General features: G+C 44.8%; 1 protein-coding gene across 17 annotated transcripts in view; it reads left to right on the plus strand.

The window, feature by feature from the left end:
• The window catches only part of ank1a (ankyrin 1, erythrocytic a), a 101,083-nt gene that overhangs the window by 57,127 nt on the left and 28,972 nt on the right, over window positions 1-14,984 (plus strand). For 12 of the 17 annotated variants that reach the window (XM_085179277.1, XM_085179279.1, XM_085179288.1 and 9 more), the window contains 22 exons: window positions 752-853; window positions 3,160-3,258; window positions 4,049-4,147; window positions 4,425-4,523; window positions 4,707-4,892; window positions 5,008-5,106; window positions 5,202-5,300; window positions 5,407-5,505; window positions 5,947-6,144; window positions 6,249-6,347; window positions 6,450-6,548; window positions 6,645-6,743; window positions 6,859-7,056; window positions 7,173-7,271; window positions 7,372-7,470; window positions 7,577-7,774; window positions 7,883-7,981; window positions 8,241-8,339; window positions 9,057-9,155; window positions 9,232-9,324; window positions 9,439-9,511; window positions 9,628-9,648. In XM_085179277.1, the coding sequence (XP_085035403.1) occupies window positions 752-853; window positions 3,160-3,258; window positions 4,049-4,147; window positions 4,425-4,523; window positions 4,707-4,892; window positions 5,008-5,106; window positions 5,202-5,300; window positions 5,407-5,505; window positions 5,947-6,144; window positions 6,249-6,347; window positions 6,450-6,548; window positions 6,645-6,743; window positions 6,859-7,056; window positions 7,173-7,271; window positions 7,372-7,470; window positions 7,577-7,774; window positions 7,883-7,981; window positions 8,241-8,339; window positions 9,057-9,155; window positions 9,232-9,324; window positions 9,439-9,511; window positions 9,628-9,648 (2,455 nt within the window). The remainder of the gene's footprint in view (window positions 1-751; window positions 854-3,159; window positions 3,259-4,048; window positions 4,148-4,424; window positions 4,524-4,706; window positions 4,893-5,007; window positions 5,107-5,201; window positions 5,301-5,406; window positions 5,506-5,946; window positions 6,145-6,248; window positions 6,348-6,449; window positions 6,549-6,644; window positions 6,744-6,858; window positions 7,057-7,172; window positions 7,272-7,371; window positions 7,471-7,576; window positions 7,775-7,882; window positions 7,982-8,240; window positions 8,340-9,056; window positions 9,156-9,231; window positions 9,325-9,438; window positions 9,512-9,627; window positions 9,649-14,984) is intronic. The other 5 variants (XM_085179280.1, XM_085179282.1, XM_085179286.1 and 2 more) reach the window with 2 other exon arrangements.

The following is a 14,984-nucleotide window of genomic DNA, read 5'->3' on the forward strand; positions in this document are numbered from 1 at the left end:
GCTCATGCTCCTGCTTCTGTTCCTCTCCCTTGCTTCCCCCCCGTGCCACATGAGTGATCCTGTTTCAGCGGCACCCCTGCCTGCCTTCCTGCCTGGAAGAGGCATGAAGCCCTCAGACACAGAAAAAACAACACAGACAAAAACAGAGAACATGCCATGTGCCAGCCTGTGAGCCAGAACTCACCAAAGCCTCACACACTCTCTTCTCTCTCTGTTCTTTCTCCTTCTACCTTTGTCTCTTTTTTCACACACACACACACACACACACACACACACACACACACACACACACACACACACACACACACACACACACACACACACACACACACTCCCAACAGAGAGCCAACAATCTGCTGGCATCACAAATACACCACAGACTACTGGTGTTATCACACTTGCCTTATCACCTGAGTGAAAGAAAGACTTGTGGACAATATTTTCTAATACATTTGTCTACATGCCCAACAAACCCTCTAACACACCCATAGATGTAGATTCAAGATGTAGATTTTCAAACTGCACTGTCCAAAATACCCAAGGGAGGAGTGAAATGAGAGGAAAACTGATGGACGACTGCCAGCATGCTATCGCTCTCAGTCCTTAAAACGCATTTTTCCCAAAAATAACCAAACACTGTCTCTCTCTCTCTCCATTTTCCCTCTCTTGTCCTCTACTTTTATGCGTCTCTCACTTTCTCTTGTACCCCTTTATCCCCCTCTTTCCTCTTCTCTCCCTGTTTCTGTTGCAGGCAGATGCTGGCAACAGTTTTCTCCGAGCAGCCCGTTCTGGCAACCTGGACAAGGCCTTGGAACACATCAAAAATGGCATTGATATAAATACAGCCAATCAGGTGAGAGAGCTCATTCACCAGATTAAATATCTAGACTGGCATGCATATCTAACTACCAGCCAGTCAGCTTTATTCAGACTGCACGTGGTTTTCTTGGCTGTTAATTCACATTATGTAATTTTGCTTATCAGCAAACCTGGTCTTTAAACATATTGTGCTGTAGTGCACAGCAAAAGTAGAAACCGAACTTTATTTATTACTTTTCATGTGCCGACAGTCAAATCCTGCCAGGGTTTTAGTCTCCTGGCTCACTATCTGCTTTCTAACTCATTAAATTAAATTTTTAGGATATTGGTGGACTGCTCACTATAAAAAAGTGTGAATGGATGGTGTAGCAGTGTCTCCAAAAATGAAATAAAATTAGGTATTTTTGTAGCTCTGCACTGAGTAGTACTTGCAGTACTTTTAAGTTTCTCCTATAGGTTACAGTGGGATAGATGCAACGAGTACGTGGCGCCATTTAAAATAAAATCCCAAACCCAATTATGTTCTCCTCAGATTTTCTCTGTGTTACCAATGTTTACTGCATATGTGTGTTATGTTCAGTGTGCATGAAGTCTCTAAACTGACTACTAAATTTGTGTACCATCCAGTGCACTGTATGTGTACGCTCGGTTTGACTGTTAATCAGTGGCTGAAGGTGACAGGTCGGGTTTTAAAGGGTCTCCAGAGGAGGTAATAAATGGGGCAGGGGCTTTTCCTTCGCCCCATTTCCATCCTCCTTTATGCTGACAGCGTCCAGGAAGAGATAGTGTTAGTGGGCTAGGAGTGAGGCCCTCAGGCTACAGAAACTTGGCCAAAACCTGTATGTGTGCACGAGAGAATACTATGGCTCATTAATCTAACTTAGTCATGGTTTCCCTTCCATTCGCTTACTGTATGGTGCCCTCAGCACTTTCTAATTATTTGGCGGTAATGCTTCTGTCAGGATTTCTGTGAGCCCTATTCACCATCACCGCAACGGACCCCACATAATGACAGGTTTATTTGTATAAAATGGCACTGTCCCGACCATTACTGGAAAACTGCTCTACAATGGCAAAGGGATACACCCTGATTAAAAATGTGACTATGTACATGCAGAAAAACTACAATACCTTGGTAGATGTGTTTTCCTGAATGACACACTTTCATTTCATTGTGTTGTAGATACTCAACATGAAGTTGTTTTGTCTTTTTACTGTTTGGCATTAAATGTTTTTGACCTACAGAGATAATCTACAGCATTCCTGTTTCACTTACAGTTACGGTCCCTAAATGTGGAATTTATTCATGACATTTTGGAAAAACTGGTGTCTGCTTTGTGTCTTATTTTAAACCATTTTACATTGTTTTTTGGATAAAAACCAAGCAAACCTAGTCCTTTACTGCACATGGCTTACACCAATAGCTTTGACCAAATGTAAGCTATTATTATTATTATGTGTATTGCCATTGCTGTCATTGCTGGAACATGCACAAAGCAACAGGCTATCTGGCAAAAGCTGTAGATTGTCCATTAAACCTCAGTGGTTGTGTGACAGTTTGAGTCAGTATGGTGGGAGTTTGGGCAGGTGGAGGCTTAACTGTTCCTTCTTTGTGTGGATACCTCTGCCATGGCTCACTCGCCAGCACGCTGCCTCACTCCAGCCCCTCCCTCACTATATTTTCTTCCCTCCCTGTCCCTCTCAGTCTAACTGATCCTCCACTGCCATCTCTCTTTGCCTGTTTATCTACTGTTTTCTAACTCGCCTCCTTTTTGTCTTGATTTTTTTATACCTTTTTTTTAACCTACCTCCCCCCTTTTCTTCCCTCCTTTGTCTGCAGTAGAGTGATGGTGTGCTGTGGTCTCTCCACTCAGAGGAATAATATCAGTGGTGTGGGAAAGGTCCAACCTCACATGTCCTGTGCGGCTGAAGGAAGGCTGTGTGAGGTCAGACCTATCCCACACGGCTCGTATTCTTCCCGGCCACGAGACCAGCGGCCTGCCATCTCCCTCCCGTCACCCTCCTCCTCCTCCTTTCATGATCATTAATCAAATGAAAGATTTTTCATCTTGATTTTCATCCCTGTAGACAGTGTTTTTGCTAATGGCCACTCTGATTCTGAGAGTACCGCATGCATGGTGTCCAGTGTAAGTATGTGCATGCTATGGTTTGTGAGTGATTCAGTCACTGTGATAACAGTGTCAGTTGGCATGGTCTTCAAGTGTTTGTGTGTATATATATACTGTCTGTTTGGTTTATTTTTTTCCATTAGAGGAAACTGCTCTTAGTGTGTGTAGGACCCTTCAGTGTGAGGTCTACTCTTCTCTCCCTTTCATTCAGAATGGGCTCAATGGGCTTCATCTGGCCTCAAAAGAAGGCCACGTCAAAATGGTGCTGGAGCTACTCCATAATGGGATCGTACTGGAAACCACCACGAAGGTAAAAATAAGTGTTGCAACCTTAACCCCTCAAAAATCACCTGTGGGGAAAAAAGAAAAAATCATAGATGCTTTAATATCGGATACATTTCTCGGAAACATGCCTAATGTTTTGAGACAAGAAGACTCTTCCTTGAGTCATTTTGCTGCTGTGAGGTTTACGATGAACCAGCTAGGACTGCAGAAACGTGTTGCTCCAGTCAAAAAATGTTTTAATGTCTGATCTTTTATAGTCGTAATGAGCACAAGCTGACATCCATGCGTTTGTGTTATTCCTGCATCATCATCATCATAACGTTGGCCCAGGATCAACACTGCAACCAACCAATAATGCTGTCTGATTAGTTTAGTTAGCATTAGCCAAGAAGTTAGCTACTGCTATGAAATACTATCACAAGCAAACCAAACTTAGTAACCAAAATTTGATAAACAGCAAACCTAATTTGATAATATTTCTTTTTATGTTGTACAAAGTAATAAAGATAACACTTGAAATGCTTACCATTTGTTCTGGAAGAGAATTTAATAAAATTAAAGAAATGTTTTTCTTTTCTTTTCTTTTTAACACACTGCGAAGCTATGACATCACAGCAGCATGACTGGTCAGTTGCAATGCTGATGCAACATTATTGTGATGATGCAGGAACAACACCAATACAGATAACTTAACACCTTGTAATGCTGCCAGTTCTCAAAAAAAACAAAAAAAAAAAACACTTTGCACTTTGAATTCACCTGTAATATTTTGTGTAAATGTTTACTTGTGTTCTCATGTTTCTGTGTTTTACCAGAAAGGGAACACGGCCCTGCACATCGCAGCCCTGGCAGGGCAGGAGCAGGTGGTCCAAGAGCTGGTTAACTATGGGGCCAATGTTAACGCTCAGTCGCAGGTGAGACAGAGCTGCCTTTCAAAGCAGTCGTCACTGAATCCACAGAGGCTTCTCTTCAGGCTAACTATTGTGATCTCTACTGTGAAACCACTGTAGTAACTATTGCAATTCCATCTGTTAACATGTGTCTCTGTTCCAATATTTCTGTGTGTTGCTGTTCCCTCTCTGTCTACATCTCTGTGTGTGCATCTGTGACTGTCTCTCTGTTGCTGTGCTTGTGTGTCTGCTCTGCTGCTGTTGTGGGTGTGTGCGTGCCTGTTGTGTCTTTCTGAGACAGAAGGGTTTCACTCCACTCTACATGGCTGCACAAGAAAACCATCTAGAGGTTGTGAAGTTTCTTCTGGAGAACGGAGCCAATCAGAGCATTCCAACTGAGGTACCACTAAGCTGAGAGACATTTTTGAAGAGTTATCGCCCAAATTGCTCAGTCCTATCTCTGCTGATCCACACCCGCTGTGTTTTCATTCTGTTTTTGTTCTCATTAGCCTCTCTCCTTACATCGCTCTCATTTTCCTTCCATGAGTCAACCTCTCTTCTTGTTCTTTCCGGTGTGTTGCAGGATGGATTCACTCCTCTCGCCGTGGCTCTTCAGCAGGGGCATGAAAATGTTGTAGCCCTGCTCATCAACTATGGCACCAAAGGAAAGGTCCGCCTCCCTGCGCTGCACATTGCAGCACGCAACGATGATACACGCACAGCTGCAGTGCTTCTGCAGAACGACCCCAATCCTGATGTGCTAAGCAAGGTGTGTGTGTGTGTACAGAATGGAACAGGAATGTCTGTAATTGGTGTGTTTTTGCTGTTTCTTAAATGCAAATGGAATGAAAGTAGCATGGTGTTAACCTTATGTGTCCCTGCAGACTGGATTCACACCCCTCCACATTGCTGCGCACTATGAAAACTTGAACGTGGCTCAACTGCTGCTCAATAGAGGAGCCAATGTCAACTTCACCCCAAAGGTAGGGGAAAACTAATTGTAACTGAAGGTCAGTCACATGACTTGCTCTCTGTTCTTTTAGTTTTTTGTCTAAGCTCATCTGTGTCTGTTCTACAGAACGGTATCACCCCTCTGCACATTGCATCCAGACGGGGTAACGTGATCATGGTCCGACTCCTCCTGGACAGAGGGGCTCAGATTGATGCCAAGACCAAGGTTTCCAAAGCTCTCATCTCAAAGCTTTAGTGTTTCCAAAGCTCTGACTGTATTTTCCTAATTAGATGGTTCATTAACTAAATCACTAACAATCACTCCCCTCTAGGATGAGCTGACTCCTCTGCACTGTGCAGCAAGAAATGGCCATGTTAGGATTATAGAAATCCTGCTGGACCATGGAGCCCCCATTAATGCAAAGACTAAGGTAAACCCCTGCAGGCGTCAAGAAAATTCTTTAAGTCTCTTAAAGGTTTTATTTTTAACAGTAAGACAGGAAAGAATTCAAAAACCGTCATCTTTTCAACTGATTGTGAAAGACTCAGTCTTTTGGCTTACTGTGGCATACTATCTAAATTGATGTATTTTGATGAGTGGGGTAATGGTTGTGGTCTTGCCTTTTATATTTGTAAATGAAATGTGAAGAGAGAGGACATGTGTGCCCAACATACCTGCTTTGGTTTGAGAAGCTGTTGCTTCAGCGTGACTTACAGTGTTTCTGAATTTTACCCTTTCGTTTGGTCATAAGTACAAATCTGTGACCTTTTTTTTTAAATTTTCTGTTTTTAATCTGAAAATTTTCTTCCTGCCGTGGGAGATAATAAAGAATCAACATATTTATTTATCTATCTATTTATTTATTTTGCAGAATGGCCTGTCTCCAATCCACATGGCAGCGCAGGGCGACCACATGGACTGCGTCAAACAGCTTCTACAGTACAACGCAGAGATTGATGACATCACACTGGACCACCTCACCCCTCTGCATGTGGCGGCACACTGCGGTCACCACCGTATGGCCAAAGTATTGCTGGACAAAGGGGCCAAACCCAACTCTCGGGCTCTGGTTAGTGACAAACATACTCTAATAAGGCCAGATCAGCTTATTAAGTCATACAAGTCAAAGTTGCTCTTTACCTTCATAGTAATGATAACTGTTTGCTTTCACAGAACGGCTTTACCCCTTTGCATATTGCTTGTAAAAAGAACCACATGCGTGTGATGGATCTCCTGCTCAAACACTCTGCGTCATTAGAGGCTGTGACTGAGGTAAGAACAGTTCAAATCGATAGATGTGAAGTTACGTAGATGATTTAATAAATCCCCAAGATCATTTCTAATTCTTGTAATCCTGTGCTCCCTTTTTTATAGTCCGGCTTAACCCCTTTGCACGTAGCATCATTTATGGGTCATCTCAACATTGTGAAGATCTTGCTGCAGAAAGGCGCTTCCCCCAGTGCTTCTAATGTGGTGGGTACCTAACTGAAATTTCAAGTCCAACTCAAATAACCAATTCATATTCCTGAGAGCATTATTGATTTGACTCTTTGGTTTGTGTGTGAACAGAAAGTGGAAACACCTCTCCATATGGCATCCCGGGCAGGACACTATGAGGTGGCAGAGTTTTTATTGCAGAATGGAGCCCCAGTGGACGCAAAGGCCAAGGTAGAGGTGTTACACACCAAAGCATAAACGTCCAGTAAATAAATATGATACATGAATCCCGGCAGATGAAGCTGACCGAGCTTTGCATCCACGTGCTAATTTTCCTCCTGTACAGGATGACCAGACACCCCTGCACTGTGCAGCTCGGATGGGCCACAAGGAGCTAGTGAAGCTTCTGCTGGAGCAAAAGGCCAACCCCAACTCCACCACCACAGCAGGACACACACCTCTGCATATCGCTGCCCGGGAAGGTCATGTGCAAACTGTACGCATCCTCCTGGACATGGAGGCTCAACAGACTAAGATGACCAAGGTAAAGACTTCCTGCTAAACCTTCTGCTGTGAAATTTGCCTTTTTTAAACTGTCTGCCCAAATGCTAAAAACCCCTAACTGATGTTTTATACACTTTCCTGTTGGTCCGTCTGCAGAAAGGCTTCACTCCACTCCATGTGGCCTCCAAGTATGGGAAGGTGGATGTAGCAGAGCTGCTTCTGGAAAGAGGAGCCAACCCAAATGCTGCCGGAAAAGTGAGGAAATCATAATGGGCTTGACTGTTTGGAAGAAGAACTAAATAAATCCTTGTTTGAACTACCACAGTCTGATTAATGTTTGAATCCCTTTCTGCAGAATGGTCTCACTCCGCTGCACGTTGCTGTACATCACAACAACCTGGATGTTGTTAACCTTCTTGTTAGCAAAGGAGGATCACCACACAGTGCAGCCAGGGTAAATCAAATTAAAAATACACGTATATAGACACAAGGTCAGGCAGATGGTTTAGTATTGTGTATGAATTCATGTCATTCTAAAAAAAAACACATCTGTTTTCTAGAATGGCTACACTGCCCTCCATATAGCATCCAAGCAGAACCAGGTGGAGGTGGCCAACAGCCTGCTGCAGTATGGAGCATCAGCCAATGCTGAGTCACTACAGGGTGTCACACCTCTCCACCTGGCCTCACAGGAAGGAAGGCCTGACATGGTGTCCCTGCTCATCTCCAAACAGGCCAACGTCAACCTCGGCAACAAGGCAAAGACAGATAAAATTAAAAAATGAAAGAAATGTTACTGTAAAATAAACTATAGTCTATGTTGTTTTTGCTGTTTTTGACCTTTGTCTTTTCACTCTGATAAACAGAGTGGGTTAACACCCCTCCACCTGGTGGCACAGGAAGGACACGTTGGAATCGCTGATATCTTGGTGAAGCAGGGCGCGTCAGTCTATGCCGCAACACGGGTAAGACCTTTTCTTCACACGGTGTTTTGTCTTTGAGCTGGAAGAGAAAATGTCTGAGTAGCTTTGATTTGTCTGGTTATATTTTGGTCCAATCGCTGTTTTTGTAATTTTTGAATCAATCTTCTTTTCTTGAAACACTTTAACCATTTCAAAAACATTATAGTATGCAGTTCTAAACATTTTTCATAAAACACTCAACCTCCATGTGGGATCATTACAATCCCGGTTACGACCTTCACTGTGTTTTCTCCACTTTCAGATGGGCTACACCCCACTCCATGTAGCTTGTCACTATGGCAACATCAAGATGGTGAAGTTCCTCCTGCAGCAACAGGCCAACGTAAACAGCAAAACAAGGGTGAGTGCCTCCCTCTGGCTCTGGACGAAAACTACAGCTAAAGCCGGATGAGAATGAGTCATAGAGCTACAGTACAGTCTGTCAGTAACCACGGTTACAGTGTGTTAACACACAGCTCGTGATGGCAGGGTTTCCCAGCTGTTAGTGTAAAATGATTTAATAGGACATAGAGCAGTTTTTTGCTCATAAGGGAATAAATGTTTGAAAACATTTTTGAAAAGCAACTAAAAGAAAAGGCGGGATGTACTGTAGGGCTGCAATGAACCGACTAATCAGCTTTTTCACATATGACATTCTTTTTTTTTTTTCTCAGTTGGCTGCTCGTTGCAGTCTATTTTTCCTTAAAATGTTAAGCTTTTACTTTATTTTTAAATATAATGTGGTGGGTATTTTTCTTTTACATCACTTACACTAATGTCTCAGTCTCAGTAAACTCAGGCATCAAGGCTCATCACAAATTTAAGCAAACTGACAAAACATTCCTACAATATTTATTTTATAAATAAATATAATAAATAATTTTATTTTTATTAGTTTTGTATGTATGTACGTATGTAAGTTTTATTTTAATTCCGTTTGGTTCATAAGTCTGTGTTTTTTCAAATCTGGCTTAGTTTAGCTTTTGTTGACTACCGTGAGCGTGGTCTTTAGAAATCTCACAGAAATTCTCGTGTTTAGACCGACTTTTACACTTTTGTGTAATTTTTTCTCTCACAGCTTGGTTACACTCCTCTACATCAGGCAGCCCAACAGGGACACACGGATATTGTGACACTGTTGCTGAAGCATGGCGCCCAGCCCAATGAGACCACTACAGTGAGTGCGATTATCTCTTCGTCATCCTCATTCATAAAGTTTGGCGCTCATCGATGTCCCACTCTTTCTCTTTTAGCATGGCACGTCAGCTCTGGCTATCGCGAAGAGGTTAGGCTACATCTCGGTGATCGACGTCCTAAAACTTGTCACTGAGGAGACAGTTTCCATGGTGAGATGTTCAGAAAAGGGGTGGTGATAATCACATGGGAACATATTGTATGAAAAGTTGAACCTTCCCTTTTGCTGTTGTCGGTAACTGTTTTCTTTTCTCCATGCCCAAAAGACGACCACAGAGAAACATCGCATGAGTTTCCCAGAGACAGTGGATGAAATACTGGATGTGTCTGAGGATGAAGGTATTATCATTATTATCACTGAAATAAAACAGCAGGAACACTGTAACTGATTGAAGATGTAAACATTTTTCCCCTCACGACTCATTTTTTTGCCTTTTGCTCTTTTTTTTTTTTAGGAATTGCACAGCTAACATTAGGTATGAATGTCTGTTTCTTACGTGTGTGGCTCCATTTCAGACTCACGCCATCTTTGTGCCACTGCTTTTCTCTCTCTCCTTCGTTCCCCTCTGTGGTGGTGGCTCTGGTTTCTCACTGGCATGCACCCATAGCACCCATGTCTGTAACCTCGATATGTCCCAGTGCTAACACGCTCATTCTCTGACTCTCCAGGTGTCTTTGACATAAGCCCTTCATTGTTAATAATATTAAATCAAATATAAATCTTTAGTTAGGAAAACACAAAAAAACCCCTTCTTTGTGAGTTTTAATAACTTAGATTTTAGTGTCACATACAGTGGGGCAAAAAAGTATTTAGTCAGCCACCGATTGTGCAAGTTCCCCCACTTAAAATGATGACAGAGGTCAGTAATTTGCACCAGAGGTACACTTCAACTGTGAGAGACAGAATGTGAAAAAAAAATCCATGAATTCACATGGTAGGATTTGTAAAGAATTTATTCGTAAATCAGGGTGGAAAATAAGTATTTGGTCACCTCAAACAAGGAAAATCCCTGGCTCTCACAGACCTGTAACGTCTTCTGTAAGAAGCTTTTCTGTCCCCCACTCGTTACCTGTATGAATGGCACCTGTTTGACCTCATCATCTGTATAAAAGACACCTGTCCACAGCCTCAACCAGTCAGACTCCAAACTCCGCCATGGCCAAGACCAAAGAGCTTTCGAAGGACACCAGGAAAAGAATTGTAGACCTGCACCAGACTGGGAAGAGTGAATTTACAATAGGCAAGCAGCTTGGTGTGAAAAAATCAACTGTGGGAGCAATCATCAGAAAATGGAAGACATACAAGACCACTGATAATCTCCCTCGATCTGGGGCTCCACGCAAGATCTCATCCCGTGGGGTCAAAATGATCATGAGAACGGTGAGCAAAGATCCCAGAACCACACGGGGGGACCTGGTGAATGACCTGCAGAGAGCTGGGACCAAAGTAACAAAGGTCACCATCAGTAACACACTACAACGGCAGGGAATCAAATCCCGCAGTGCCAGACGTGTTCCGCTGCTGAAGCCAGTGCATGTCCAGGCCCGTCTGAAGTTTGCCAGAGAGCACATGGATGATACAGCAGAGGATTGGGAGAATGTCATGTGGTCAGATGAAACCAAAGTAGAACTTTTTGGTATAAACTCAACTCGTCATGTTTGGAGGAAGAAGAATACTGAGTTGCATCCCAAGAACACCATACCTGTGAAGCATGGGGGTGGAAACATCATGCTATGGGGCTGTTTTTCTGCCAAGGGGACAGGATGACTGATCCGTGTTAAGGACAGAATGAATGGGGCCAAGTATCGTGAGATTTTGAGCCAAAACCTCCTTCCATCAGTGAGAACTTTGAAGATGAAACGAGGCTGGGTCTTCCAACATGACAATGATCCAAAACACACCGCCTGGGCAACAAAGGAGTGGCTCCGTAAGAAGCATTTGAAAGTCCTGGAGTGGCCTAGCCAGTCTCCAGACCTCAACCCCACAGAAAATCTGTAGCGGGAGTTGAAAGTCCGTGTTGCTCGGCGACAGCCCCAAAACATCACTGCTCTTGAGAAGATCTGCATGGAGGAATGGGCCAAAATACTAGCTACTGTGTGTGCAAACTGTGGTGTAATTGCATTGTACAGTAGATGTTAATGCAGCCGGTCAGTGTAGTTAGGCTGATGGCAGCTAGAGGGCGAGACCGGTGTGTGTTTTGTATAGAATGTTATGTTATGTGGGGAGCAGAGCAAGAACAAGAAAATAAAGGTGGTTATGAATCGTACAGTGGACCCGCGTATAATTGAATAACACGACATGGTGTCAGAAGTCCTGTACTGATCCATATAACCTCGACTGAACGAACCTGTGTCTGGCGGAGCTCGCGGGAAAAACGAGGGGGAAAATATGGCGGATGAGACTGCACAGAGAGCACCGGCGGGGCCGAGTGCGACATTCAGCATCCAGCCACCGGAATCCTTCGACTTTTCAAAACCGCAGGAGTGGTCCAAATGGATACGGAGGTTCGAGAGATTCCGTCTCGCCAGTAATTTGAACGTCAGCTCGGAGGAAAACCAAGTCAACACGTTGATTTACTGCATGGGAGACGAGGCGGACGATGTGCTTCGCGGTCTGAGTTTAACAGCGGAGCAAAGGACAACGTATGAGGGGGTACGTGATGGTTTCCAGGTTTTTTTCATTGTGAAGAAAAATGTGATCTATGAGCGCGCCAAATTCAATATGCGCCGACAGGGAGAAAATGAGACAGTGGATGCTTTTGTGACAGCACTGTATGCGCTAGCAGAACATTGCAACTATGGAGTGCTACATGATGAGCTGATACGTGATAGGCTCGTTGTCGGTCTCACGGACAAACGGCTGTCAGAACGCATGCAGCTTGACCCAGATTTGACTTTGCAGACGGCTATCAACATGGCGAGGCAAAGTGAAGAGGTAAAGCGACAACAATCCTCCTTGCGAGGTGACTCTAGAGCTGAGGCTAGCGATGCTAAGTCAGTAGATAGAGTGCATAAAATCAGTCGTAAGCCTGTTAGAACCAGACTGCTCCAGACTGATAGTCGTCAAGCTAAAGCACGTGGATTCCGAGAAGACGGCAAAAAAGGGCCAACCTGTCAGAGATGTGGTGGCGCTCCATCCCATTCAAAGCAGGATTGTCCAGCGAATGAAGTCAAATGCCACGCATGTGGGAAAAAAGGACATTACAGGCGTGTATGCAGGGCAACAAAAACAGTGCATGAGGTTGAAGAGGATGAACATGGTTTGTTCTTGGGCAGTGTTAAGTGTGAGGGTGAGCCCTGGACTGTTGACTTAAGCATAAACAACATAAACGTGTCATTTAAAATTGATACAGGTGCCGATGTGACAGTCCTACCCCTTAAGGTGTTTAAGGAGCTCTACAGACACAACCACCCCCCCAGTCTCCACAAACCAACCAAGGCTCTGCTGGGTCCCGGGGGGAGTCGTTTGGATGTCGTTGGTGTCAGTGAGCTTGCACTGAGGAAGGGTGACAAAGAAATACTTGAGGATGTCTTTGTCATCAGACACCTGCACACTGCTTTGCTGGGGAGACCTGCCATTAGCAAGCTGGAGCTTGTGGCTCGTCTGGAGAGCATAACTATAGAGATGCTTAAAAAGTGCTACCCAAAGCTGTGCAGTGGTCTCGGTGAGGTACGTCAGCCCTACGACATCAAACTGAAACCTGGAGCTCAACCTTTTTCCTTGAAGACGCCACGGAGAATCCCGTTGCCTCTGATGGACAAAGTTAAGCAGGAGCTGGCCCGTATGGAAGAACTAGGGGTGATCAGCAGGATTGAGGAGCCAACTGATTGGTGCTCAGGCATGGTGGTGGTACCGAAGAAGACAGAAGATGTACGCATATGTGTCGATCTTACCCACCTCAATGAGTCTGTGTGTCGAGAGAAGTACATACTGCCATCGGTGGAGGAAACATTGGGCAGATTGGCTGGTGCCAGCATATTCAGCAAGCTGGATGCTAACATGGGGTTTTGGCAGATACCTCTGACGGAAAACTCAGCCAAATACACCACTTTCATCACACCGTTTGGGCGTTATTACTTCAAGAGACTGCCCTTCGGGATTGCTTCAGCACCGGAGCATTTCCAGAACAGGATGGTCACAGAGGTCACAGATGGTATGGAAGGGGTGGTTTGCCACATGGACGACGTGCTGGTCTGGGGCAGAACGCAGGAGGAGCATGACTCTCGCCTACACGCTGTGCTGGGCAGGATCCAAAAAGCTGGCATCACCCTAAACATTAACAAGTGCGACATCGCGAAACAGCAGGTGACATTTTTAGGGCATGTTCTCTCAGCCAGCGGTATCAGCCCTGACCCAAGCAAGACCCAGGCTGTGAGGGAGATGAAGGAGCCACAAAGTGTGAGTGAGTTAAGGAGCTTTCTGGGAATGGTTAACCAGCTTGGAAAGTTTATCCCACAGCTCGCAGAGAGAGACAAACCTCTAAGAGACTTACTGTCTAAGAAAAACTGCTGGAGATGGGACATTGACCAGGCTAGAGCATTTCAGAACCTGAAAGATGCGCTCACATCACCGCCAGTGTTGGCCATGTATGACCCAAGCCGTGACTGCAAGGTGTCAGCGGACGCATCATCGTATGGCTTAGGGGGTGTGTTGCTTCAAAGATGGGATGAGGAGTGGAGACCCGTTGCCTACGCGTCATGCTCCCTCACTGCAACAGGACAGAGATACGCTCAGGTTGAAAAGGAGGCTTTAGGTCTGACCTGGGCTTGTGAGCGGTTCCGCAACTTTCTTATTGGCAAACACTTTCAAATGGAGACAGACCATAAGCCGCTGCTAAGTCTGCTGGGGGCACAAACTCTGGATGCGCTCCCTCCCAGAATTCAACGCTTTAGGATGCGCCTCATGCGATATTACTACTTCATTTCGCATGTACCAGGCAAACACCTGTGGACAGCTGACACGCTCTCACGATCTCCTGTGAAAGCAAAAGAAACACTTCAAGACAAGGAGTTGTTGGAGAGCACAAATATTTATGTGGACATGTTGATGGACAATCTGCCAGCTACCAACAATTTCTTGGAGCAGCTGAGAGAAGAGCTGAATAGGGACAGCGTATGTGCTCACGTGATGCAGCTGTGTGAGGAAGGATGGCCCACACATTTCAACAGCGAAGCAGCGCTAAGACTGTACTGGGCAGAACGGGCGTTCCTCACCGTACATGATGGTCTGCTAATCAAAGGGGACAGGTTGGTTATACCTGCAACTATGAGAAATGATGTGCTCACCAGACTACACGAAGGTCACCAGGGAGTGGTTAAGTGCAGAGAGCGGGCACGACAGTCGGTTTGGTGGCCAGGGCTAAGCCAGCAAATAAATGAGCTTGTCCTTAACTGTCGGACATGTTGCCAAGAGAGAGAAAACCACACAGAACCATTGATACCATCACAGTATCCGGGGCGGCCGTGGCAAAAGCTAGGAGCCGATCTGTTTATGCTGAGAGGGAAAACCTACCTTCTTGTTGTGGATTATACCTCAAGATTTGTTGAGATTGCCCCTCTCACACCTTCAAGGTCATAGGATGCGATCCATCATCTCAAAGGGATTTTTGCACGTCATGGGATCCCCGAGCAGCTGGTAACAGATAATGGGCCACAGTTTTCAGGGGCAGCTTTTGAGACATTTGCAAAAGTGTATGGCTTCCGTCACATCACAAGCAGCCCGAAATATCCCCAAAGCAATGGCGAAGCCGAACGAGCAGTTAAGACTGTCAAGAATCTATTGCGGAAAGCTGCTGATCCACACTTGGCTCTG

Source organism: Neolamprologus multifasciatus, chromosome 12 (assembly GCF_963576455.1).
Source record: "Neolamprologus multifasciatus chromosome 12, fNeoMul1.2, whole genome shotgun sequence".
NCBI classification, from domain to species: domain Eukaryota; kingdom Metazoa; phylum Chordata; class Actinopteri; order Cichliformes; family Cichlidae; genus Neolamprologus; species Neolamprologus multifasciatus.